Raw genomic sequence first — 26,876 nt, 5'->3', positions numbered from 1 at the left:
ATACTATTCAAGATACGATCTAACAGGATATTTTTGAAAGTATAAACTATCGAATAAGCAAAAAATAAAAAAAGTCGATTTTTTGAAAATCTCACACCGGTATAGCCCCTTAAGAAAAATCTTATCGGAGAGCACCTGGTCAAGAGAACAAATTATTTTACTCTATTTACGGACAATTTAATACAATTTACCGCTAATTCAATCTAGTCTAGAATGGGTATTCATTCATCATCCTTTGCGGATAGCATTTATTTTTATTAGTTGAGATGTAATATACAGATGCCAGGAGAGACCAAGTGATGGTGTGAACATATTCATTTTCATGAATCCATTAATTATACTCTCGCAACAAAAGTTGCTAAGAGAGTATTATAGTTTTGTCCACATAACGGTTGTTTGTAAGTCACAAAACTAAACGAGTTAGATATAGGGTTATATATATCAAAGTGATCAGGGTGACGAGACGAGTCAAAATTCGAATGTCTGTCTGTCCATCCGTCCGTCCGTCCGTGCAACGGATAAATTCAGTAAAAATTGAGATCTTAATGAAACTTGGAACACATGTTCCTTGGAACCGTCAGAAGGTTGCTTTCGAAAACGGGCAAAATCGGACCCACAAAATGGCGAAAACCGAAAACACATAAAGTGTCATAACTAAGCCCCCAATTCGATTATTTGTATATATCTCGCATACCAATGAAGCTATATAAACCAAACCAAATCGGTTCTCTTACGTACCCCACCACACACCATGAAAATAGTTGAAATCGGATAATAACCACGCCCACCTCCCATACAAAGGTTAGGTTGAAAATTACTAAAAGTGGGTTAACTCACTGACGCGAAGCGCCAGAAACACTAAATTTTGCAGAAGAAATAGCAGAAGGGAGCTGTACTCAGATTTTTTTACAAAATGGAAAATGGGCGTGGCATCGCCCACTTATGAGTCAAAAACCATATCTCAGGAACTACTCGACCGATTCGAATGAAATATAATACTTTCTTGACACCCTGATGACACGTGTGGAAAATGGATGAAATCGGTTCACAATCACGACAACTTCCTATGTAACTCAATTTTGAATTCCATCTTATTCCTTCACTTTATAATATATACATTAGGAACCAATGAAGATATCGAAATAAAACTTTGCACAAATGCTTGTCGAAATCGGACTCTAATTTTTCAAAGCCCCAAATATCGAATATGAAGAATTCAGTGTCCCATGGTAATTTTTCACCGAAAATTTGGGTAAATCTCTCAGGTATTTTAATTTAAATAGAGATTTTAATAATGTAGAGGAAATCTTTTTCTTCTAATAGTGTGTCTATGTACAAGAAATGGTTAAAATCGGGTCATAACTTCAACTATATGTACCTAATTATAGAATTTTCAATTTGAGTCAAATTGTGTGTTATCTTAATAAAAATATATCAATAAATTGCGAGAGTATAAAATGTTCGGTTGCACCCGAACTTAGCCTTTCTTTACTTGTTTTTAAGTAATTTTTTCAAATTTCCACTTTCAGGTAGTTTGCTGAAAAATGAATCACAATTTAACGGTTTTCGCTATTTTTCTACTTTCACTGTCGATTTTCATTAAGAAAACGCAATCGGAACAGAACATAATCATCCAACCAGCCGAGAGATACGAAGGTTGTGTTTAACAAACACTGGAGGCAATGAAGGCGAGTCAGAGTTTGGTGAATTCCCTTGGATGGTGGCCATTCTGCGTGATGAAGTAATTTGGGGCGAGTTGTTCAACATATACGAATGTGGTGATTCTGTAATTGCACCAAATGTTGTCCTGACAGCTGCACATTGTGCACGAAACGCTGAGCCACACTTATTGGTAGCACGCGCCGGTGAGTGGGACGCACAAACCAAACAGGAGGTGTTGCCATATCAAGATGCACGTGTCAAGGAGATCATTCGTCATGAGAAATACAACGACACACACATCAACGACGTAGCGCTGCTAATTTTGGAAACACCTTTAAAATGTGGGAGGAAAATGTGCGTCCAATCTGTCTGCCCGAATCGAACGTCAATTTTGACCATTCACGTTGCTATATCTCCGGTTGGGGCAAAGATAAGTTAGGCGAAGATGGAGCATATTCGCTGATTTTGAAAAAAGTCGATTTACCTGTGGTGCCACATGAGACTTGTCAAGCAAATCTAAGTAAAACACGTCTCGGACGATTTTTCCATTTTGATCAGAGTTTAATTTGTGCAGGTGGCGAAGAAGGCAAGGGTGCGTGTAAAGGTGATGACGGCTCACCATTAGTGTGCCCCGATCCGAAGAACCCGAAACGTTACTATCAAGCTGGTATTGTGGCTTGGGGTATTGGTTGTGGTGCTGCAAATGTGCCAGGAGTCTATGCAAGTGTGGCGTATCTCCGCAATTGGATCAACGAAAAGTTTTCTGCACGAGGCATTGATTTTAAGCATTTTACGGTTTAAGACATTTTCTATATTATCCGTTACGTTTGAATAAAATTAAAATGAAATTTCATTTTTATCTATGAAAAGAAAATAATTTAATCTTTTAGAGCCAAGTTTTGAATTGGAGAGCAATTGTGGGATAACCCATTCATTGGTTCTTTATTTATCTTAATATATAAAAATCACGTGTCACATTGTTTGTTTAAATTTATTCTAAATTTAAGAAAAAATCACATACAATCCGTGAAATAAATAATGTACATATGTATGGTCAGACAAATAAGCAATGAACAGAGTTCAAAAAGCGTTTTAACTATTTCAAATAAAAATTGGGCGGGGCGAAGTTCGCCGGGTCAGCTAGTATATTATATTATAAAGTCAACGAATCAGGTGGAATTCAAAATTGTATTATATGGGAAGTAGGGGTGGTTGTGAACCGATTTCGCCCATTTTCGATCGGTAATATCAGAAGGTCAAAGATATTATGTACCTGTGGTTCAGGAAACTCAATTGCTTGGTATGGCGACATTATTTCATTCGAGATGAGGAATAGCGAGCGTTATAACACGATGTTAGCCAACGCGGAGATGTGCCACCTCATGTTTCTCATCTAAATATGGACATATTGAGTGCAAAATTTGACGACTCGTTAATTTCGAGAGTCAGAGCAAGTCAAATGGCCGCCAAAATCATGCGAAGGCTCTAGATTATTTTCTCTAGGCAACCAGCATTCTCGAGAAGCTCGAAAACAGCATTCATCGCACTTTAGTCGGAATAATGCACCCGATCATCGAATATTGACGTAAACGGATAGACGCCTTGGAAGTTCCGTTTAGGCATGCAGAAAAAACATCGATCCATCGGAAACATCAGAAGATATTTCGTCTTGTCTTCATTCACCTCCAGACCCATTCGCTTCGCTTCCTTATCCAGGCGGGAAAAAGCAGAACTAACGGCGCGGGTGTTGTTTCCAATGATATCGATATCATCGGCGTACGCCAGCAGCTATACACTCTTATAGAAGATTGTACCTTCCCTATTTAGCTCTGCAACTCGTAAAATTTTTTCCAGCATCAAGTTAAAGAAGTCATATGATAGTGAGTCACATTGAAACCTCGTTTGGTATTGACCGGCTCGGAGAAGTCCTTCCCAATCATGACGGAGCTTTTGGTGTTGCTCAACTTCAAATTACAAAGCCGTATTAGTTTTGCGGGGATACCAAATGCAGAGGCAACATAGAGGCAACACCTTTTCGTGCTGTCAAAAGCAACTTTAAAATCGACAAAAAGGTGGTGTGTGTCGATCCTCTTTTCACGGGTCTTCTCCAAGATTTGGCGCATAGTGAATATCTGGTCAGTTGTGGATTTTCCTAGTCTAAAGTCACACTGATCCAACCAGTTTGTTGACGGTGGCACACAGTATGCTCGATAGAACCCTATAAGCGATATTTAGGAGGCTTATCCCACGGTAATTGGCACAGGTTATGGCATCTCCCTTTTTATGGATTGGGCAGAGCACACAGAGATTCCAATCGTCATGCATACGACCATATTCTGCAAAGAAGCTGATGCATGCACCTAAACAGTTCTTCACTGCCGTATTTGAATAGCTCGGCCGGTAATCTATCGGCCCCCGCCGCTTTGTTGTTTTTCAAGCGGGTAATTGCTATTCGAATTTCTTCATGGTCGGGTAATGGAAAATCTGTTCAATCGTCATCGATTGGGAAATCGGGTTGGCCATCTCCTGTCTCCATTCAGCAGTTTGGAGAAGTGTTCCCTCCATAATCCCAGTATGCCCTGGACATCAGTTACCAGATTACCACCTTGGTCTCCACAAGAGGATGAGGTCTGAAAACCTTCATTAAGTCGCTTCATTTTTTCATAATTTTTTCGAGCATTACGTCTGCCAGCTTCTCAAGCTCTTCATACTCACGCATTTCAGCCTCTTTCTTTTTTTGTCTACAAATGCGTTTCGCTTCCCTCTTCAGTTCTCGGTATCTATCCCATCCCGCACGTGTTGTGGTCGTTTGCAACGTTGCGAGGTAGGCAGGCTGTTGTTCGTACAAGCTCGTTTTTTGTCGTTGCAGAAATCCAATTGTTTCGGTTGCAGCGATACGCAATGAGTTTGAGATGCCGTTCTACAGTTCCCTTATACCGAGATGCTGATGAGTGCTCTCAGAGAGCAGGAGTGCAAGTCGAGTAGAGTATTTCTCGGCTGTCTGTTGCGATTGCAACTCTTCGACGTCGAACCTTCCTTGTGTTTGTTGGCGGGCGATCTTTGCTGCACAGAGGCGGGTGCGTCTGCAACCACCCTTCCCAATTAAGGGTCCTGACATTCCAGGTGCATGCCTTTAAAACGTTTGCAGGGGTCGTCATTAAAAGGGGGGTTTCTTATCCGAGGCTTTCGTCGATTTTTCACTGGAACTTCGTTTTTATGTGGTGGGTCCCAAACCCTACGCGCAACCGCAGAAGCGGGTTCGCCTTCTCAGTTAAGCTCGCCTCCAAACGGCTGTTGGCAACTCAGAGGATATTTGATCAAAAACCGGAAGTCGTGAGCTGCTTGAACCATGTGGAGAAGAATCGTTTCTGGCCACTCCCATGTGAATGACAATCAAAAACTTTCCTCACTTACGTGAACTTCTACACATGATCCCATCCTCCAATATGTAACTACTTGCACTTTATCAACAGACCCATCAAACAGACTTATAGCCCAGCAAGCTTCAATGTATCAATATCTAGGATCGCGCTAGGATATGCAGACCATTTATAATTAGAGAAAAATAAACTGGAGGACTTCTAACGAGATACAAATTTGATAGTGTCCATACTTCAGGAGCATAATATGAATTTATTATACACTAACGCTTCGCTACATAACGCTTATGTTATGGAACTCTTTTGAGAATTGTGTAAAAAGTTAAATGCTTATTTAAAGCAAATCAGAAGAGAAGTAGAATTACCTCTATCTAACCATACCCATTTTAACCCTGGAATCGTAGGATGGTATATTAAAGCTTTCCATTGCAATGTTATTACTGCTCGATTTTCTTATGACGCGAGCAACATTTGCATACATACATATTTCAGATTTTCGTTAAAACCAATAATGAGGTGATGGTGTCATGTGTAAAAATTCACGCAAGTTAGGAATAATCCTTACTTTCAACTTGAACTTTCAAGGAACGATTCTTTTGCAAATGGCGCAAGCAATTCACGACTTCAGGATTTGGACTTAGTCCAGGTATCTTTCGATAACACGAAAAGAAACTGGCTCTATGCTTGAATTTGGTATCCCTGAATAGCTTATACGACTATCTAAACGAATGTTGGATAATACAAAACGCTCAGGCAGAGTGACTCACTATCATGCAACTTATTCAATATATTGCTGGAGAAAATAATACGAGCTTAAGAGCTAAATAGAATAGGTACAATCTTCTAAGAGAGTGTACAGCTGCTGGCGTACGCGGATATCATTGGCCTTAATAACCGCACTGTTAGTTCTGCTTTCTCCATGCAAAGAAGAGAAGCTAATGACTTTGGTGGTGAATTCTTCTTCTTCTTCTTGACGGGCCTAGACACCGCTTACGCGGTTATAGCCGAGTCCACAACAGCGCGCCACGCATCTCTCTTTTTGGCAGTTTGGCGCCAATTGGTTATACCAAGCGAAGCCAGATCCCTCTCCACCTGGTCCTTCCATCGGAGTGGAAGAGTGATTCTGCGTTGGATTTCAAGGCTGACATTATTATCGGTGTTAATGCTGGTTCCTAGGTATACGAAATTATCTACAACTTCAAAGTTATGACTGTCAACAGTGACGTGGGAGCCAAGACGCGAATGCGCTGCCTGTTTGTTTCATGACAGGAGATATTTCGTCTTGTCCTCGTTCACCACCAGACCCACTCGCTTCGCTTCCCTATCCAGGCGGGAAAAAGCAGAACTAACGGCGCGGGTGTTGTCTCCAATGATATCGATATCAACGGCGTACGCCAGTAGCTGTACACTCTTATAAAAAATTGTACCTTCTCTGTTTAGCTCTGCGGCTCGAACTATTTTTTCCAGCATCAGGTTAAAGAAGTCACACGATAGCGAGTCACCTTGTCTGAAACCTCGTTTGGTATCGAACGGCTCGGAGAGGTCCTTCCTAATCCTGACGGAGCTTTTGGTGTTGCTCAACGTCAAATTACAAAGCCGTATTAGTTTTGCGGGGATACCAAATTCAGACATCGCGGCATAAAGGCAGCTCCTTTTCGTGCTGTCGAAAGCAGCTTCGCTAAAATCGAATTATTTTTTATTTTAACCAACTAGTACATACGCATATAGAAAAAACTTATGTTCTGCTGAAAACACCATAATTCGTTAATTATATTTCGATCATTGGGTATCACCTGATCAACCATTATCCTAGATATGATGCCATTATGTTATAGCCTCCTCATTTAGCGGTTTAATCAACCGTATGGACGTTGATTAATAATCGGCTTTGTCCACAAACGATAACAAATGATAAAACCTTATTTACTTTCTTTGGAGTTACTCATGCTTTTCAAGATTCAAGGACTAGAAAAAAGCCAGTCGAATTAGTCCGGAGAGACTAGGAGATGGTGCGTGCCGATTCATTTTCATGAATCCCTTAATTTTTGATACCAAGTTTTGATGTCCACAATAAAACATTCTCACGAACAAAGAATTCTGTGATAGTTGAGTTGTGATGCAAGTTGAGGTGTGATTATGGAGCGTAAACTGTAGTTTACCCATGCATCAACTTTATAATGTATTGTTTTTCTAGGAATTGACACCCTTTTAAATTGAAAACATCATCGATATACGAGCGAATTTCGGAGATCCATGTGGCTATTTGGAAGTTTGCTGTAGTACAGAAGACAAGGGATTTGCAGACAACTTGAAATTACGATACGAGCTCTCTTCACTCTCATTTGCTTCTCTTTCAGTTAACGGAACCGAACATACCCATCCAACCAGCCGAGAGACACGAAGGTTGTGGTTATTGTAATCCAACCGGTGTAGGTTTCAGAATTACTAGCGACAAAGAAGGCGAGTCAGAGTTTGGTGAATTCCCTTGGATGGTGGCCATTCTACGTGATGGAGTAATTGGTGGCAAGACCTTAAACGGTTACGTATGTGGTGGTTCTGTAATTGCACCAAATGTTGTCCTGACTGCTGCACATTGTGTACTAAACGTTGACCCACACTTATTGGTTGCACGCGCCGGAGAGTGGGACACACAAACCAAACAGGAGGTGTTGCCACATCAAAATGCACGTGTCAAAGAGGTCATTCGTCACGAGAACTACAACAAGCGCACACTCTTCAACGACATAGCGCTATTCATTTTGGAAACACCTTTCACGTGGGAGGAAAATGTACGTCCCATCTGTTTGCCTGAACCGGACACCAATTTCGATCATTCACGTTGTTATACTTCTGGTTGGGGCAAAGATAAGTTCGGTAAAGATGGTATACCACACGTTATTTTAAAAAAGATCGATTTACCAGCGGTGCCACGTGCTACTTGCCAATCAAATCAACGTAAAACACGATTGGGACGATTTTTCCGTTTGGATCAGAGTCTCATTTGTGCCGGTGGCGAGGAAGGCAAGGATATATGCGAAGGTGATGGCGGCTCACCATTAGTTTGCCCCGATCCGAATAACCCGAATAGTTACTATCAAGCTGGTATTGTATCTTGGGGTATTAAATGCGGGGTTAAGGATGTGCCAGGAGTCTACGCAAATGTGGCATATCTCCGCAAATGGATCAACGGAAAGCTTTCTGCACGAGGCATTAATTTTAAGCATTTTACGGTTTAAGACACGTTGAATATTATCCGTTGCGTTTGAATATACTCAAAAAGACATTTCATTTCAACATTATTTGATCTCCAAAGCTCTGTTTTTTTTTGTTGATAAGTTATAGACGACCATATATCAGGCCCCGGCGAAGTCGAAGCCCATTTGGCGATGTCATATCATGGATACCTTCTTCAAAGATACCTTCTTTAACCATCCTAGCGTTGAAATCACCAAGTACGTTTTCTACATCGTGGGGGGGCAGCGCTCATAGGTACGTTCTATGCTTTCATAGAAGGTATTTTTGATCAGAACGTCCTTCTCTTCCGTCGGGGCGTGGGCGCAAATTTGCGATATGTTGAACATCGCTTTGATAGAGATTGTGGCTAGCGTTCATCCCCCGGAGTGAATGCTAGGTCTCGACGACGGAGTCTCTCACTCGCCACGAATACCACACCGAATTTGCGCTCCTTTATATTACCGCTGTAGTAGATGCCACCTTCATCCGTCCTTGTCCAGTCTATCGCATTTCTTGGATGGCGGTGATGTCAGCCTTTATTCTTACGAGGACATCAAACAGCTGGGCAGGCGCTTCTTCCCAATTAAGGGTTCGGACATTCTAGGTGTATGCCCTTAAATCGTACTCCTTAATACTGAGCTGCTTGAGCCAATCACACCAATCACATACATACATTCAGAGGCAGTTTCTTCATAACTTTTTGACGCTTGAGATGTTTTGCATTTGTGATTGCACACGGAACGGTTGAAAACTTGCGTTTACTCCGGATAATTCCCTAACCTTAGATGTCGACTTAGTTGAATTGCAGCAATTTTAACAATTTTATGATCCGATCGTGCTGGTTTTCGCCCTTGAAAGCTTTTAAATATCTATCAACAGTTCTGAAGCAGCACTTTATTTGTTTGACAATATTTCGATTCAATAGTGAGTGCAGAAAGTGTACTTTTAGGCTCCACACATTAGCTTTTCCTTTTTTTCAAAAATTGCTAAAGAAAACTATTGATTTCTTAATATTAATACATAAGGCAAAAAAAATAGAAGTGCGTATAATTCAATGACCAACTGCAATGAAACTGCAATGCCGATGAGCTTGCGCGTAAGGACACCTAAGCTGCAATCTCAACAGATTGGCAACAAGATGGTGCCCCACTATCCACATGCCTCTCCGCGTTGGTCGTCGTATGAACACGGTAGACGTTGGACAACAACCAGTACCTGTGCGACTGAGGTTATTCTGGCCTAAGGTGGATTGCAGAAGATCCACTGAGCTATTTGCTCTTAGTAAGTTTCAGCTAATAGTAATGATAGCAGTCGTTACTGTCCGCTGTCCGATGAGGTTTCAAGCCGTGAGATTAAATGTCCTGAAAAATGCATGGAAGGAGGAGAGACAGAGACATCGAGACATTTTCTCCTTCATTGTCCAACTTTCGCTAGACTGCGGCTGAAACATTTTGGCAAGAAAAACTCCGGGGTACCAGCTAAATTGTCCCTTTTACAAATAATTCGTGGGTGGCTCAAGGCGCTTTATCGTCACTTGAGTGTCTGGGCATCTATTTTGAGGAGTTTGCGGCATCACAAAGGACTGGCTTTAGCTGTCCAAGTGGGATCTCCTGTGGCACAGAGGATTGACCCCTTTAAGGCAATAGTCTGCTTTAGAAGCCGAAAAAAAGCGTTTTTTTTTTTTTAAGGGAAGGAAATGATTGCGGTAAACGGAATTTTAAGACGGTAGTGTACTATATTTAAGGCTTAAAAAACAATATTTATTATTAAAAAATATTGACATTTTTTCAAAGTTGTAAGTATTTTTCTGGAGCGCCTGGAGTCTGCACTTGTAAATCGGTGCCGGTGATGGAGGTCGTGCGATGCACCTGAAACAGTCGAACCAAATTTTTTTTTAATTTTTATAAATTTCTTTTCTTTATGAACTAAAATACTATGGAAGAAGTTATAAAATTCCAAATTTTTTCGAAGTTTGAAAAAAAATCACTTTTTTAAGAAAAAAAATTTACTTCAAGTTGCAAAACAAGTAGTTTAAATAATACTTTTGTAATATAAGATAATTTAATACTGAAGCTAGATACTTTGGTTTTTTTCGATCGGACATATATTCTTTTTGCTATCCCCGGCACCGTTTTCTAACACTTGTGAAAATGAAAACTCGAGAAAACGCGCTTTAAAGAGTCTGCCTGAGCATTCACACCTGCTTGACGCTCAGCCACTAAAACTGCTCTAGCTTCGAAAATATGTCGAATTGGCCTCTGGAATTTTAAAGACATATTCTTAGATAGTTTTGGAAGAGATTTAAAACAAAACAAAAAAATCGATTTTTTGAAGCCTGTAAAGCAGTAAAGCCTTAACCTAACCTAACCTATGACCAACAGTGTAATGGAATGAATACCTTCAGCTTACTTTATACAACTTAACTAATTCCAGTGACTTCATAGCAGAAACTCCATGAGAATACTCAATTTTCGGTAAGTAAATTTAAAAAATCCCGAACAGATATTTGAGGTGTGGCCGAACTATCTGTCAAGCACATACTAGAGTTGAAACTGCAAGCTGGATATGAATATTTAATAATTTAGACTAGAAGTGGATCTGTCAAATTTAATTTCTTATTATACACTCTCCAAATCTAATATTCTTTCGGTATGAAATTCAGATTACTACCAAGGGAGCGAAGAAGTTATCGTATTACGAGTATATCGTTAAATAAACAATGAATTAGCTATATTTCTGTGGTTTAAAAGCTTGTCGCACACGGTATGATGTACTTCACCGAACAGAACTTCACCCGCGAACCTTGAAGTAATCACATAACAACAAGAAATAACAAATAAATACAGGTGTAAACATACAAAAACACCGAAACACGCTCAAACCTCCACTTCCGGATCACACACAACTCGAGTGTTGTTCCATGGCAACGAGCAACTCACACTGGGTGCTGTTTATAAAATGAAAATATTGAAAATACTTTGAATCGAATCTCCAAAGCAACATACTGCAATATCAGTCGCTTTACAGAAACGAACGAGAAAATATATTTATCAAAACGCTTACAATTTGTGAAAACTATTAACGCTTACAAAATAATAATTAATATTTTATAGAAATCTACAACGAGGGAAGGAATCAAACCGATTGCCAATATGAGTGATGAAAATAAAACCGAAAACGCAGCACAACCGGTCTCGGGTGTTGATTCCGGGCCGGAGCCGCGTTCAGAATCCGAACAGGAGCGTGCAACAAATGACACGCACTCTGAGTGTGACTTCGCACGTCTACCGGAGGCGCCTCAGCCCCCCGAACCGGAGCCAGTACGCTTAGCTCTACTGCCACCAGACCACCCACTTTTGCAGAAGTTCCAAGCCAATCTAAAAGACTATCTGCTGCGCACGAAGGAACAGCTCAAGAATGAAATTGCCGAGATCAAATATCAACTGAAGCTTAAGGAGGCGGCACGCGAGGAGCAGGGCGCCAAACTATATGACTTGCAACAGGGCATTAATCGGCAAAATGAACAGCTAGAAGATTATGTACAGCAGATACAAACTAATATGCAGAAACGTGTCGAGATGGAGGGAGCTGTGACACAGCTCAAAGAGGAGTACGAACAACGTTTGCAAACGAAGAAGGAGCAAAAGCAGAAATACAACAAACGTATGGTCGAATTGGAGAATATGAACACGCTGGAGGGGCACATACGCAATTGGGCCGATGAGGTGAATGACGAAGTGAAGAACGCCAAACGTATTGTGAATCGCGATACGCAGTTGCAAAAACAACTGTCCGAGGATAAGAAGAAATCCGATATGCTCTTCTATCACCTGGATGTCGAGGTGAAGCGGAAGGAACACGAAGTCGAGGTTGTGCGCAGTGAGTTGCAAGATATGCGCGACATAACCGAAGTGCTCAAGACGAGCATCAATGATGCCAATACTGACTTGGAGGTACTGCAGACTGAGCATAAACGCTTAACGCAAGCTTGGAGTGAGGTCATTGTAGCCATACAGCATCGTGACAAAATACTCTATCAAGCACAACAGTCGATGGGGTAAGTAATAAGCATAGATATTTTTCATTCAATCGGATCCTTGTTGATCTATATTTAGCTCAAGTAAAAAAAAATTAGTAATTCTAAAAATTATCGGGGTTCTAATCAATAACACACTATATATAGTACTCACTCGATCCAAAGAAAGCTTTCAAAAACTCATATTATTTTTAATGATCTTTAAATACTGCAGGGAAAGCAAGGCACCATCAGGAAGGATTTGTTAATTTAACGTGTTTTGATTTTCCTTTGGTTCAATCCAGAAAATATATATAGGGATTCAGTCCTCCTTAGACCTCGCTTTTAAAAACTTTGGAGAACTAGGCTATATAAAGGATCCATTTCAAGATTCCCTACTTCTTTAAAGAAAAAACACAGAAAATTCAAATGTAATGGGGAATGTTTATTATCGTTCGAAATAACACTCTTTGCCATTTATTTTTTAAATATTATCTCGTACAAAAGTTGGTCGCGGCTACGTCTTAGTTGGTCCATCCGTTGAGTCCAATTTTCGACTACTCGTTCGAGCATTACTACTGGTAACTGATGAATGACACGCGTGATGTTTTGCTCCAAGGCCTAAATAGAAGCGGGATTCTCCGTATAGGCTTTTGTACATATCCCCACAGGATCTAACGATCTTGGTGGGCAATTGACCAAACAAAAACGTGAAATTATCTGCTCACCAAAGTGTTCTCTCAATAAATCCAAATGGCTTGCTGAAACCGAATATCGCCGAGATTACGAGCTTCAATTTCAGACATCAAATAATCGGTTGACATGTCGCGATAACGGTCGTCATAAAGGATTACGTTCTCATCGGCATCACTTTTGAAGAAATATGGACCGATGATGGACCGTCGATCCACAAACCACACCGTTGGTTTTCTGCTTGAAGTGGCAGCTCTTGAATCTCTCCAGGTTTTTCATTGCCCCAAATGGGCATTTTTGCATGTTTACGCTGAACAGAATATGTCTCGAGAGACGTCGGCTCGAATCGACACTGCACGGTCTTCCACCCTCTCAGCTACGGCTAATACACTTTCTTCACTGCCTGCTGGACGTGGTCTATTCGGTCGAATATTATTCAATAATGAATGTTGGATCTCAAGATGTTGTTGCGAATAGTGCACACAGTGGGCCGATTATGTTGACTATAAGTTGAGTAGAAGTTCACCTCCCCTATTATGGCAGAATTTTCAAAACTCGAAAGGTTTCTTAGATCGATTTCTGGTAGCAACACTGAACACTAAAGTCTTGTAGTTGGTGTTCCTACAAAACTTTTGATATGCTTCTGAAGCGCTTTTATTTCATGGTTTCATTAACTGAAACCTGGATTTGTAATATTTCCCGCGTTTATTGAAATGTCCACACTATTTTCAGCAAAGAACAGGAATCCATTACACTCAACACCATGAGTATTGAGTCCATTAAAAAACAGATAACGAAGGAGACAAAACAAAACGAAAAACTGGAATCGTTCAAATCGCGACTTTTAGCCGATTGTGGAAACCTTAAACGTGAATGTGAGTATAGAGCAATCAGTAGAAATATATGTCATTCGCCTTTTGAACCAACGCTGATGCCCCTTTGAAGGTCAAAAGCAAGCTGAAACACTATTGGGTTTGCAAGTAAAGCTCGATGAACTGCCGCTGTGGTTGCAACAGAACGAAAAGGATTTGATCGAAGCAAATCGTGAGGGCACAAATTTGGAAACCGAATTGCGCAGAATGCAATGGAAAAGCGATAAACTATATGAGAAGAAATATCAAATAGAAGAGAACATGCTCAAGTTGGCACAAGATCAACTAATCACCGACAAAGCCAGTCAATATCGCTTGAAACTCTTGCGCGAAGCACAAGAAACTCGCCGGGGTACCGAACTAAACTTGGCTATTGTACAAAGTCAACTCTCAGACACGCTGCTGGATACAGAGCGTTACCGTGGCGTATTGGTGAGGTTGAATCAAGATCACGATGATTTGGAAAAGAAAATGTATAGCGTAGATAACAATGCCGAACTGATTATAGCCGAGATGCATGCGCTGGAAACACAAATCGATATCAAATTGAAGAAGATTGATCGCTTATCAAGTCGCCTGGACGATATAAATCGCTTAGGCGAAGAAGCTGCTTACAGTGTGCAAACCAAGAAGGTACATGCATGACTAAATTAATGATTAAATGGATTTTTTAAGCAATTTGGTTTAATTGTAGATCAAGTTATTGGAGCGCGGTATAATAGCCACCGAACAGCAAATACGAGAGCTGCAACAATTTTGGTTGATGATGCAAAATCACTATGTAAATCTGTCGGAAAAACGCAGTACTCAACTTACCGAAATACAGGTCACACAAAAACGTAAGTAAAACTAGGACGAAGTAAATCTCGAAATTTTTATGTGGATATATAATGCACTGTTAGGTCAAGGGCTCATTCTAAATTTAAAATTAACTTGATAGTCATCATTGTTTCATTATTTTTGAAAGCTTGTCATATTGTATTCGGTAAATGGGGTCATCGTCTTCAAAGGACTTATCAGTTTAAAGAATAGCTTTTTCATACCAAATAGCTTGAGACACTCTAATATACTTTGCAAGTTCCCATCATTACGTAACATCATTGATTTTCGAAATCCGTCAGAAATTAAACCAAATTCGTCCTTTAATATTTCCTTTCCCACTCGAGAGGAGTGGAATAGGGGTGAGGTTGAAATACCGGGATAATCGATAGGGTGGAAGAGAGCTGCTCAAAATCTTTAATTTACTTTTCTCGATTTCTCCAGAACTCAGTGTAGTTAAGCAGAAAACGCTGAAAATCGATGTTGATCTACAAAAGCAGGAAGAGGCCTCAAAAGAACTCGATCACGATATACAAATCTTCTTGACCAAATTGGAACTCTTAAATAAGAAGATGTGCAATGCGCGTCACCAACATGATACAGAGGAGAACGAATGCCAGATGGAGCATAATGAGCTTGTACTCAAATTGAAGGTAAGTCACAGAAAAGATCAAATACTCAAAATCAATTAAAATTGTTTTACTGAGGCTTGATGAAAACCGATTCTAGGATCACGAAATGAATGTATTAAATATGGAGGCCGAAATTGATGAGCTGCAGGATGAAATCGATCATTACAAAGACTTGGTGCTGGACAAACATCGCGAATCATTGTCGTGGGAGACCAAATACAAGCTCATCGAAGAGACATTACGTTGGCGCAAAGATGAAACGAGCCTCACGAGCGAAATCGGCAATATGAAATCAGAGATACATCGCATGAAGATACGCTTTCAGCATTTGGCGCGCGCTCAAGAGAAGCTCGCACAAGATTTGCAGCACGGTGTGGCACATCGTGAACACATCTATATAGCCGCGTCCGCGAAGAAACTAGCCGAGGTGAAAGCGCAACGCATGAAGACTGGCATTTCGTCGCAACAGAAAGTTATCGACTTGCGTAATCGCTTGAAGAAAATTCAAAATGAGATTAGTGTTATTAGCGATGAACAACTGGTGAAGGTCACACGTGACAACGAACGTATAAGCGCCGATTTAACGCGTCTGTACGAGGATATTGAACGCGAGAAGGCACTTGATGTGGAACTACGTCAGAAGATCGATGAGAACCTATTGCTGAAACATTACAACTTAGAACGCATCGTGCGCAAACAAAATCGCGCGAAATCATATCGCCGTTTGGGTTTGGGCACGACTTCACCAAAAGTACGCTCTGAGACTACATTGAATCAGCTGGTACAAAAACAAATGGAAATAAATGATAATCTACTCGAGGTGGTACAAATTCTGAACACCGAGTTTCCGGAGAAGAAAAAATTCTTCGCCAAAGTCACACAAGTGCTGCGAGATTAATTTTGTGCAGACAAGTCTTGAGTTTCGCTATATTTGATATGATTTTTGTATGAGTTAATAATATTTGGAAATATATTTTGGTCATCATTACTAAAAAATTAATTCAGTAGTTTAAATTAAACCACGATTTCATAGAATACTCGTATATATAAATTTCTATACATCCACTGATAGCGCCTTTATGACAATTAAAACTTCGTCGAAAACTGGTTGGGATCTGAATTTACCTATAGATACTTACCTTTCCCTTTACAGAGGAGTGAAATAGGGGTGAGGCGGACAAACACGCAGAGATAAGTATCTACGGATACAAACTAGAAAACCGAATAGAAGGTGATATCTTTTCGGCAAAATCAGATACCAGAATTGTTTTTATATTAGCATATCACTGCAGTATATTTCAAGTGGAGAGGTTGTTTACAACAAAAATATATTTATATTTACAGACAGCCCAGATGCACTGAAATCACTAAAGTGTACATATAAGGGTTTCCTCAAAGATGGTGAAATAATGTGTCGAGCTGTGGAACTAGCTTCCAAATTCCCGATATACCTGCAATGAATCCCTGACACAGTGGCATTCCAGGTAACTGTGAAGCAGACTATCTAGATTAGGCACAACCTCTGGTCACATGTGGATACTTAATTGATAAATATCTCCTCCTCGAAGATGTATCGGAAGATGTGTGGCCTTATCAAGGCCACAGTGTGGTTTAATGAGAGCATGATAGTGCGAGGACATTCTAGTTCCGGTGGTCTCACGATAAGCCTCCTAAAGGCATATGTTCGTTGTACTACCTACCTACCTAGGACGTACCACTACAACACTTTCTCGCGATGGGTGTCCTTATGTTACAAAAAATATTTTGAGAGCATTCCCGTCAAATACTTTATTCGGAATTCGGACTTTACGAGAGAGCTTGGTATATTTGTCTTCAAGCAGTAATTTCACTTAAGTTAATACCATAATGGGTTTTTGGAATCGGAAGTGTTGCTGACAAACCGTGTTCTTGAATAAAGTACTTAGCTTATCAAAATTGGAGGATAGGGTCATGTGTAGAAGTTCGCGCAAGTGAGGAAAGTTTTTGACTGCCATATATTTTGCATATGGCTCAAGCAGCTCCCTACTTCCGGTTTTAGACCAATTATCCTATGGGTAGCCAACAAACGTAGGACTTGGGACCCCCCACATAAAAACTAAATCACCAATGAAAAATCAAACAGAGCCTCGGAAGAGAAACTACCCTTGCAAACGTTTTAAGGATAATGATTTGAGCGCATGTACCTGGAATTTCCTGACCCTTAATTGGGAAGGTGACTCTGTCCAGCTGGTTCCTATATCCTCACACCAGTAAGGCTAATATCACCGGTATCCAAGAAGTGCGTTGGACGGGTCACGGCGGAGGAAGGCGGGTCCTTGTGACATCTAGTACAGCGGCCATATAAAGAAGTGCAAATTTGGTGTGGGATTTGTGGTAGAGACTCCGTCACCGAGTCCTGGCATTCACCAGATAAACTGTGTAGGTCGCCCAGTATATAGTTGAAACAAACCATTTGATCAGGGTTTTAGAAGTCGCTTCAATTAATTTGCTGTGAAGTGTGTGGACTAACGTTAATTATAATTGTAAATATGCACTACATCCTTCCTCCATACATAGTCGAGTTACATATTTCCTGTGTTTGGTCGGATATAGTTACATATGCAGATGACGTCAAAATACTGCCTTTCTTGTTTTCTTGCTGTTCAAGAGCTGGTTGAGTCCACATTCCTCGCACAATGAAAACTCGTACTTTCTCAAAACTCTCACATATAAGGAAGGTTATATAACAACAACAAATCAAAGAATACTCTTACCAACAGTGAAATAAGTGAAATGGTTCAAATAACAAACTAATTACAATGCTTTTATGATTTCGTGCCGCGTGCCCACAGTAGACGTGTCGAAATAACCGGAATGGAAGTAAATATCTATTCGACCATTGACTCACAACTTGCAAAATTATGTTCGAGGATATTTCTGCCACTGCAACAACAATTATTTTAGGTCGTGCTCAATGGAAGACCTGTGCATCTATGATGTGCGAAAACAAATAAAACCAACAACAACATTGAAAAATTAAGTACATATAATATACACATGTGATATATTTTACCATTTTAATAGTATTAATACATATAATTTCCTTAGTTCTTCAACCATTTTCGTTTGCTATACATATACATTATAACTCTTCTACGCTCTCTTGCTCTCTCTCTCTCTTTATATATATATATATAACTCTCTCTCGCTTTCGCACTCGTTCGCTCACTTATGCGATTTATGCATTAACGCGTGGCCCTTTAAAATAACCACGAAAATACAAATCAAATGTAAAAATATACAAAAAAAATAAAATAAAATACATTTTATCATAGCTAAGTTAATAATAACTGCAAGCATTATAAACGTAATATATGTATGTATGTGGGTAAAACAGCTAGCTGGTTGTACACAATTAAAATACTAAATTTTTGTTATATGTATTCTGTATTTGTATGTATGCATGTTTTATAATGTTTTTGTTGTTTTTTTTTTTTTTAATTTTATAAAACTTATTTTAATTGTTTAAGTATTTACTTTTAGACGATTTTTGTTTTGCAATTCTTTCAAAAAGTACAAAAAACATTCTTAGCATAAATCATAATTAAAATAACAAAAAATTAACTAAGTGTGTGTGTGTGTGTGTATGTATGTATAAAATTTTAACTTACGTGCGATTGTAACTATGCAACTTAATGCGAATTGTATTTTATTTATTAACTATATTTCTAAAACATAATATAATGGCATAAAAAGTGTTGTTGTTGCTGTCGTCACTACTTGGTAATGTCGTGTGTGTTGGCGCTCGCTGGCGGACAGGAAGTTGAATTTAACGGTATACATTGTATGGAAATCATGATACATTGAAGATGCAGCAGCACAAGGTTGCGATTTTTGTTTATTTTTAGTATTTTATTTTTATTTTATTTTTTATTATTATTGTTTATTTTTTTTTATTTTAATATTATATTTTTTTTTATTTTCAATAATTAATTAATTTTTTTTTATGTTTTACTTTTATTTTACTTTTGAAATTTTTTTAATTTTCACGTTATTAATTTATTCTTTTATTTTATTAGTTTTTTAATTCAATTTTTTTTTAAATTCATTTTCTATTATTTCATTATTAATATTTTATTTTTATTTTGCAACATATTGTTGTTGCTGCCACCTGTTCAATGCGCTTTGTTGCAAATAAATAATTTATACACAAATAATATTTTAACAATGAAAGTGGAGCTTAAGGTGTGTGTATAGTTAAACGATTAAATTGCAAATTTGCATAACCAGAAAACGTTAAAGTAGAAAATGGCAAATGTTCACAAACATACACACATATGTATGTATGTACATAAACAAATTTCTGCAGTTTAACGCTTTGCGGTTTTTTTTTTTTTAATTTTAAAGCATTAGAATAAAAACTATGGCAATAAAGGACCAGTTTGTACGTTTGCTACAACAATTGCTTATGCATTTATATAATATTTCTTTACAATTAAATTTGGCCAACTTGTTTTGAGCTGCGAGCATGGCTTGCAATATTTTTTTCCTTTAAATAACAATCAAAATTTATTGTATGCATGATTTTTGTGACTTTTTCTAAACAAAATTTCACAAAAAAAAAAATTAATTTAAATTCAAAATACGCATGCGTATCTGCAATGCTTGAGCAAAACTATTGGCACTTTGTGTTGAAAATGCGAACTTTGGCGTATGGCAAACATTTATACAGTTAATTGCAGCCACTAAAGGCAATACAACAACAAATTTCGATGGTTATTTAGTGCATTGCGCAAGTGTATTGGGGCGGCGAAGACACAATAATGTTAAAAATTAACTCATCTCAGTTAGTGCATTTGAGCATACATTTGCATGTGTCTCCGACGCGGCAAACACTTTTCGCTTTGGCATTTCAATTTATTTAATATATAATTCATAGTTACACTATCCTGCGCGCTCGTCTTAACTGCAACAATTACCCAAACACTTGAACTATTGTTATACCGTTCTTTTACCGTTTTGTTATCAACATTCTCAACTTGTTTCGTTTATTTGTTTTTGTTTTGTGCGGTCTTAAAGGCTATATCATTAAATTTAAACCATTTTATATATTATTTATATATATTAATATTTATATATATATATACTCATAATAATTATTACATATGTATTTATGTACCTATGTTTATATGCAGCTAATAATTAAGTATTATTATTCTATGTATGTATATATGTAACTTCAATTTGTTTGTGTTTTTGTTTTTTATTTTTTACTTTATTTTCTTTTATTTAAGCCCATATCCATGCCGTCGTCGCTTCATACGCGTCACTTTATTTTATTTTACTTTTTTATTATATTACAAAACAGTTCTAGTACTTTTTTCATATATATATATATATATATATATGTATAATGCAACACACCGCTCGGTGACCGTCAAGGCAGCATTATTACTCACTTTGCGAAATTTAAAAATGTTATAAACTAAATTCTTTAGTTCTAACAGTCTACTGAAAATCTATTTACATACATATACGGCAAAACAAAATGGCGTTTGCGGAAATTTCAAACTTTCACAATTAAAGAAAAAATTAAATAAGTTAATTTTGGTCTAAAAATTAAAGTCTAGCTATATTATGATAAGTTGCACAGATGTATTAGCAATAATAAAAATAAATGTTAGCATGGTATAACCTAACTTTGCAGCAACAGTTGGAGTACACTGCTTTACTTTATTTTAGTCAACACGCCTCTAACGTACCCTCAAATGAAACGTTTTGATGCTTAATACGCTTAAGAAACGAAATTTTGTCATTAAATTCTTCTATGGCAGAATGTATTTGATTGTCAAGCGGGTTTTGTAAACCCCTATATAGATATATGCATTACTTTATATTGTTAAATTTGAGCTTAAACGATTTTTTAATTTAATTATAGGTGTCGACACTAACTTCAATAATCTTAAATTGAGCTTCAAACAAAAAAATGCACGAATTAAAATTAGCGATGGTGGAAGTGAGGTTAAGTCGTTAGCACAGAAAAATAAACTTGGCACTTCACTATTCCACAAATTTGCTATAGTTTTTAAACTTCAATTTTTTTTAGAAAGAAATTTACTAAACGTAAATATTATTAGGCGTTGCCAGCCGCATTTCGATTATTTTCAGCATTTTGAAACATTTTGAATACGAATTTAAATCAGAATGCTCAGTTTGAGTATATTAAGAGTTAGCTTGTCGCTATAATCAACATTCGCATTATGTGCAATAAACAATCTAGGTCCCAGCTTTTACTTTCATAAAATAAGTGGCAACATTATCTTTAACTGCTAACTTTACACTGTTATCTTCACCGAGCGTTTAGACTTTTTTCAGGAAATTATTAACATTACTGCTTAAAAAAATAATATTTAAGGTGTGGAGTGTGGGAATTGAACTTTGTCACTTGCATTTTAGCTTTTTTAAAAAAGTTTTTTTTTTCACCTAAAGCAACAACATACTCAAAAGCGAGTATAAAAAAATGTATGACAATGATTTGATTTATGCTGGATAATAAAACTATGCACAATTAAGTTTCAATAAACGGACGACAAACGAAGCGATACAAAATCTGCTTATCATTATACTACTTAATTTATAAAGGTATAGAAAAATATGGCTGTCGTATGTTCAAGTGTACATGATTTGTTGTTGTACGACAAGTAGAGAATGAAATAATAAAAAAAGTTGGTCATAAAAAATAGCTGGTTGATAAAATTCTAAACAAATCAACACACGGTATGTGTAAGTTTAAAAATAAATCACCACTAACTAAAAGAAAGCAATAAAGAGTAAGTAAAAAAAATATATGCGCCGCTCTTGTTAATTACAGAAAAGCATGGCGCATAGAATTAGCAGTGAAAACTAAAAGTTCTACATTCATATACAATATGTACATACATACATAGAAAGGTATGTATGTACGCACTATTTCTTACTGAATTATCAATTATATACAATTGTGACGCTACTTTGTGCGTGCCTTTGTGCTACCGTATGAGTGTGGTGTGGTATGGTGTGTTAGGGACGTGCATTATATGGTATGTGTAAGCGTACCACTACCAACGTACAACAACCAAACAACCGTACAACACTATTGTTATTCACCGGGAAAATTGCAATGAGGTCTGCCTGCCTACAGCTGCTGGTGCTGTGCATGTTGGGGTTGCAATTGCGCATGCGCATTGTTTCCACTGTGTTGTTGTTGTTGTAGATGTGGCGGCGGCGGTGGCGGCGGTGGATGCCTGCGCCGGAAAAGGTTACTCAATATTTGTTGCTCCAAATCGATGGCGTTGGCTGTGTTGACACTGTTGTGGCTGCTATTATTGATGGCCTCCTGTTGCTGCTGGGTACTGTAAGGTAATTGGGAAATGGGAGGTTCAGTCATGAGTGCCGTAGCTGCTGCTATTGCCGCTGCTGCCGCCTGCTATTGTTGTGGATGTTGCGGTTGATTGTGTTGCTGTAAATGTGGTGGCAATTGCACACCACTGCCTTGTGGTGGCGGAACAGGTAGGCCGGCGCCTGGCGGTACAGACACTTGTGGTAATGGCGGTTGTCCGTAGACACCACCGCCCGGTGGTTGCGGTAGCATATGATGCTGCGCGGCAAGTTTTGGCCCATCTTCGGCTTTTTCCTCTTCACGACGCTTCAAACACGCTGCTTTGGGATTCAGATTACGTTCCCGCACTTGTTGTTCCAGCGTCATTATCACCTCAACCGCCATATTTAGTATGCCGAGCTTGGTTTGAGGTTTGTCCGATTTTAGGTGTGTCATACACATCCGTCCCAGTTCTTTTAACGCTTCGTTTATGTCACGTATACGTATCCGTTCTCGCGCGTTATTCGCTTGACGTCGTTCTTTTTCGCGCATTGCTTTTACGGCAGGTTCTACGTCATCATCATCCTCTGCCGATGAGCAATACCGACGTGGTCGTTTTGAGCCCTTCCCTGACCCTCCTTGCTGATTGTTGTGTGTAGCCTCCATTGAGCTGGTTGGTTTGGTATCGGGTCCGTCAACAAGTCCGCCCATGGCACCGCTCATGGATGAGGTGGAGGCGCCTCCGCCAGAGTTGGCCGTTGCTGCTGACATCGCGGATGTTGCGGCGGCTGCTGCTGCCGCTTCTTTTCGTTTTTTCGATGACTTCGATGTGGCACCCGATGCACTTGATGTGGCCGTTGATGTTCTTTCCATTTTTATTTGTGGTCCTGTTGATTGGCTACCATTCAGGCCACCACCGACGGAATCAAGTGTTGGTCCGTTACCTGCCAGAACATCATGGGGTGAATGTAGATTTGAAACACCACTTGTACTGCCTACGCCTCCAACCATATGAGATGGCGGAGATGTTGGCACAAAACTAGATAAACCATCCATGTTATCCAAGGCAGAAAGAGCTGCGCCCACACCGCTCAGCAGTTCAGGCTCACAATGATTGCGTAACACATTGAGCGCGTCATCAAGACGTTCCTCCATGCGCGCACCCTGGAAGACAGCTGCCATTGTATGCAAACCGGATGGTCCAACGTCAGTAGCATAACTACCGCCAACACCAACTCCCATTCCTCCACCAACGGAATTTACACTACCCCCAGTGCTATTGAGGACTGCTCCCCATGGCGCTCCACCACCTGTGCTGCCAACAACTGATTTGTCGAGCAGTGATTGTGTTAAACCACTTTGCGTTAAAGGCGGCGGAGAGTTTACTGGCGTCGAAGGGTTTGAACTAAAACTGCTAATACTTTGATCGGCAGCGGCCGCAGCAGCTGCAGTCATATACATGTGTTGTCGTAAAGAGGCAGTCGAATTTCCCGCGGTTGCAGAAGGACCTTTCGGTCCTAGACCCAGCCCGCTGACACCAACGCCTACTCCAAAGGCATCAGATTGCACCGCTGGACTGTGCTGTTGGCTGTGATGGGATAGAGGATGATGTCCATGGGCGTTCGCCGTCGCTAAAGCGTTGTGTTGGGCATTGTGTTGTGGGGAATTGTAGAGCGCCGCTGGCGAATGCGCCGCAGGACCACTGATTTGTTGCATAGTATTGGTGCCACTACGAAATGAACTCATTGGCGGTAGAGATGTAGGCACTGGACTGTGCATGCCTACACTATCAATTGGTAGGCCTCCACCCATACCACTGCCACCAGCCATACCATGATGTTGTGGCTCAGAATTATGGTGTTGCTGTGGTGTTAAGTGATGAGGATCCAGCGGACCATTGTTTTGATATGAGTTTTGATTTCCATAGCCCCCTACAGTGGATGAGTACCAACCTCCACCAGGCCCGCCACCAGCACCTGGTGGCACACCACCGCCATTTCCAAGATTTGTGTCAAAATACTGATTTACTCCAGCTCCTCCATCGCCAAAACGATTACTTCCTCCTGCAGCGTCATGCATAGGATTGAAGTCATCATTGGGGTACATTCCATTTTCCATGCCAAGGCCACCATACGGTGATTGATAGCCGCCATTTCGTTCAGCGCCACCAGAGCTTGGTTGTTTGTTTGCTATTTTATTGAAACAATTTTGAAACACCTCATAAAGGTGCATGGGCTCGTCATCACTGGTTGCCATTGTTGATTTAAAAAGCGCGTTGTTTGTGTATTTCTTTGTAATAAGTGATTTCGCTAAACGGTTACCTGTAAAAATATTTTTCTTTAGTATTGCAAGATATATTATATTACGGTTAGGCTAGTCCCTTCTGTATTAAGTTCAAATATTTATATAAACTGTTTTAACTTTTTTATTAAATTATTTATTTTTAATTGAGAAAAATTTGACATTTTAACCAATAAAACCCGACAGACAATTTAATTATACTACTTCACTATAATATTTACCACATTTTTATAATTTAGCTGCGAATATAGATTTTTTTGTTTTGTCAAAAAACAATTTATTTTCGATATTTAAATGAAATCCATTCAACAACAACATTAAATCACGATTGGCACACATTAAAGGATACGTGGCCTATAAATCACTATAGTTTTGCCTCCTTTAAGTGCATTTTATAACTCATTAAAAATTTACGAGAGTTGTTATTGAACTACTAGGGACAGCCACCTCAAATATTTCACACCAAAAATCACATCTACTCACGTTTCAACTCCTTTGTTGGTTTTCTTTCCTATTGTCTTCGTAGTAGTTTATTTCTTTCCTCTGCTTCACCCTTATAATATCGTTAAACAGGTATGAACGAGCTAAGTTCGCAAGAGTAAAGTTCGAGGAAACTTCCTCGGTCTTTGAACGTGCACACAGTAACACAAACAACTTTTACACGGTGTAAGGGGTATGTTCTAGCATGGGGACTTACAGGGGATCTCGATAATTTTTAATTAGGCAGCATAGGCTGCGCACTGAGGTAGAGACCTCAATATTTAATCGTCACTATAATTTTTTCAATTAAACACTTTATGAAATAAAATGAGCTGGTGCAGCTTCAGGTTGCGATTTGGACGAATGTTGATGCTGCTGTTGCCGTTGGCCACAGCTCGGCTCGCTCGCACGCACGATTCTTATTCGATGGCTTTATTGGCCTCTTCGATGCGTCATTACATAATGCAAATAGCGTACGAGCATTTTTTCGATCACACACTTCACTTTTTACACGATTCTAAACAAAAAATTGTTTAAATCTATGGGAAAATTGTGCAATTTACCCCAATAAAACCCCACCAAAATTTTGATATTAGTAAACTATTGACATAGAAATGCACAAGAGAAAATGGCGGCGTATTTGTTCACTTCGTTCAGTTTGCTCGAGTTCATTCCGTTAAATATTTCGTTTATTTTTGAGTTTTCTTTCGTTCGGTTGGTATATGCTTGATTCATTTTTAACTTAATAGTGTTGCCTATTATCAATAAATTCATGTTAAAGTGAATTAAATATCAAAAATTACTATTCTTTAATAAAAAAACTGACAATAAACATTGAAAATTAACAACGAATACCATTTTATTTTTATTGATTTCTTAAGGAAATGAGTAGTAGCTTTTGCTTAAATCGTTTGAAATAATGTGAATTCTCAATCAAAATTTTTTAAGTCAATGTATCGAATATTCGATAAATATATAATATTCTTACATATTTAATATAAATATGTTTGCGGAGCTTTTTCATATAGAGATAATGTATAATAATATCTATGTTAGTTTTTTATATTTTTCTTTATCTGCTTATTAATATTAAATTTTTCTTACAAACATGCTAATAAATAGCAATTTTAGAATGGGTTATGTTTAAATATAAGTATTTGACAATTTATTTGCAATATTGCCCTGATTATCGTCCCTGTTGATAATAACAATGGTGGATTTCTAAGATATTGAAATATGCGCACGTGTTTGAAGCAACCCTGCAAAGACAGGTGGTGAAATCATAATAAATAAAAAAATATAAACAAATCAGAATTGTCTACAAGCAGGAATTTCAAAACAAAATAATCTTAACAAATGTCGCTGAAATTATTAAAACAAAGTTTAGATATTCTAGACGAAACGCCAACTCGTAATGAAAAAGGTATGTTTGGCGATGACGCATATAATAAT

At 38.7% G+C, this 26,876-nt stretch overlaps 4 protein-coding genes across 4 annotated transcripts; 3 read left to right on the top strand and 1 right to left on the bottom strand.

The window, feature by feature from the left end:
• The first annotated feature begins 213 nt into the window (after positions 1 to 213).
• On the top strand, positions 214 to 2,606 carry LOC128920329 (phenoloxidase-activating factor 2-like). Its single transcript, XM_054227413.1, is given in 3 exon segments — positions 214 to 217; positions 1,605 to 2,002; positions 2,005 to 2,606. Coding segments are annotated over 3 exon segments (861 nt in total). The 3' UTR covers positions 2,464 to 2,606.
• A 4,552-nt stretch (positions 2,607 to 7,158) lies between these two features.
• LOC128920328 (phenoloxidase-activating factor 2-like) lies at positions 7,159 to 8,331 on the top strand. Its single transcript, XM_054227411.1, has 2 exons — positions 7,159 to 7,170; positions 7,400 to 8,331. The coding sequence occupies exons 1-2, from the start codon at positions 7,159 to 7,161 to the stop codon at positions 8,276 to 8,278; spliced, it is 891 nt and encodes a 296-aa protein (XP_054083386.1). The 3' UTR covers positions 8,279 to 8,331.
• Positions 8,332 to 11,261: 2,930 nt separating this feature from the next.
• LOC105217101 (coiled-coil domain-containing protein 40) lies at positions 11,262 to 16,307 on the top strand. Its single transcript, XM_011191941.3, has 6 exons — positions 11,262 to 12,333; positions 13,717 to 13,859; positions 13,930 to 14,489; positions 14,551 to 14,695; positions 15,120 to 15,328; positions 15,405 to 16,307. Exons 1-6 carry the CDS (start codon positions 11,429 to 11,431, stop codon positions 16,203 to 16,205), a joined length of 2,763 nt encoding a protein of 920 aa, XP_011190243.2. The 5' UTR covers positions 11,262 to 11,428; the 3' UTR covers positions 16,206 to 16,307.
• A 2,422-nt stretch (positions 16,308 to 18,729) lies between these two features.
• On the bottom strand, positions 18,730 to 26,105 carry LOC105217099 (protein daughterless). The gene is made up of 2 exons (XM_011191940.3): positions 25,428 to 26,105; positions 18,730 to 24,964 (listed from the first exon to the last, which is right to left on the bottom strand). The coding sequence occupies exon 2, from the start codon at positions 24,897 to 24,899 to the stop codon at positions 22,752 to 22,754; it is 2,148 nt and encodes a 715-aa protein (XP_011190242.1). The 5' UTR covers positions 24,900 to 24,964; positions 25,428 to 26,105; the 3' UTR covers positions 18,730 to 22,751.
• Positions 26,106 to 26,876: the final 771 nt, after the last annotated feature.

This window comes from Zeugodacus cucurbitae, chromosome 3 (genome assembly GCF_028554725.1).
Source record: "Zeugodacus cucurbitae isolate PBARC_wt_2022May chromosome 3, idZeuCucr1.2, whole genome shotgun sequence".
NCBI lineage: Eukaryota > Metazoa > Arthropoda > Insecta > Diptera > Tephritidae > Zeugodacus > Zeugodacus cucurbitae.
This window is presented reverse-complemented; position numbering and strand designations above follow the sequence as displayed.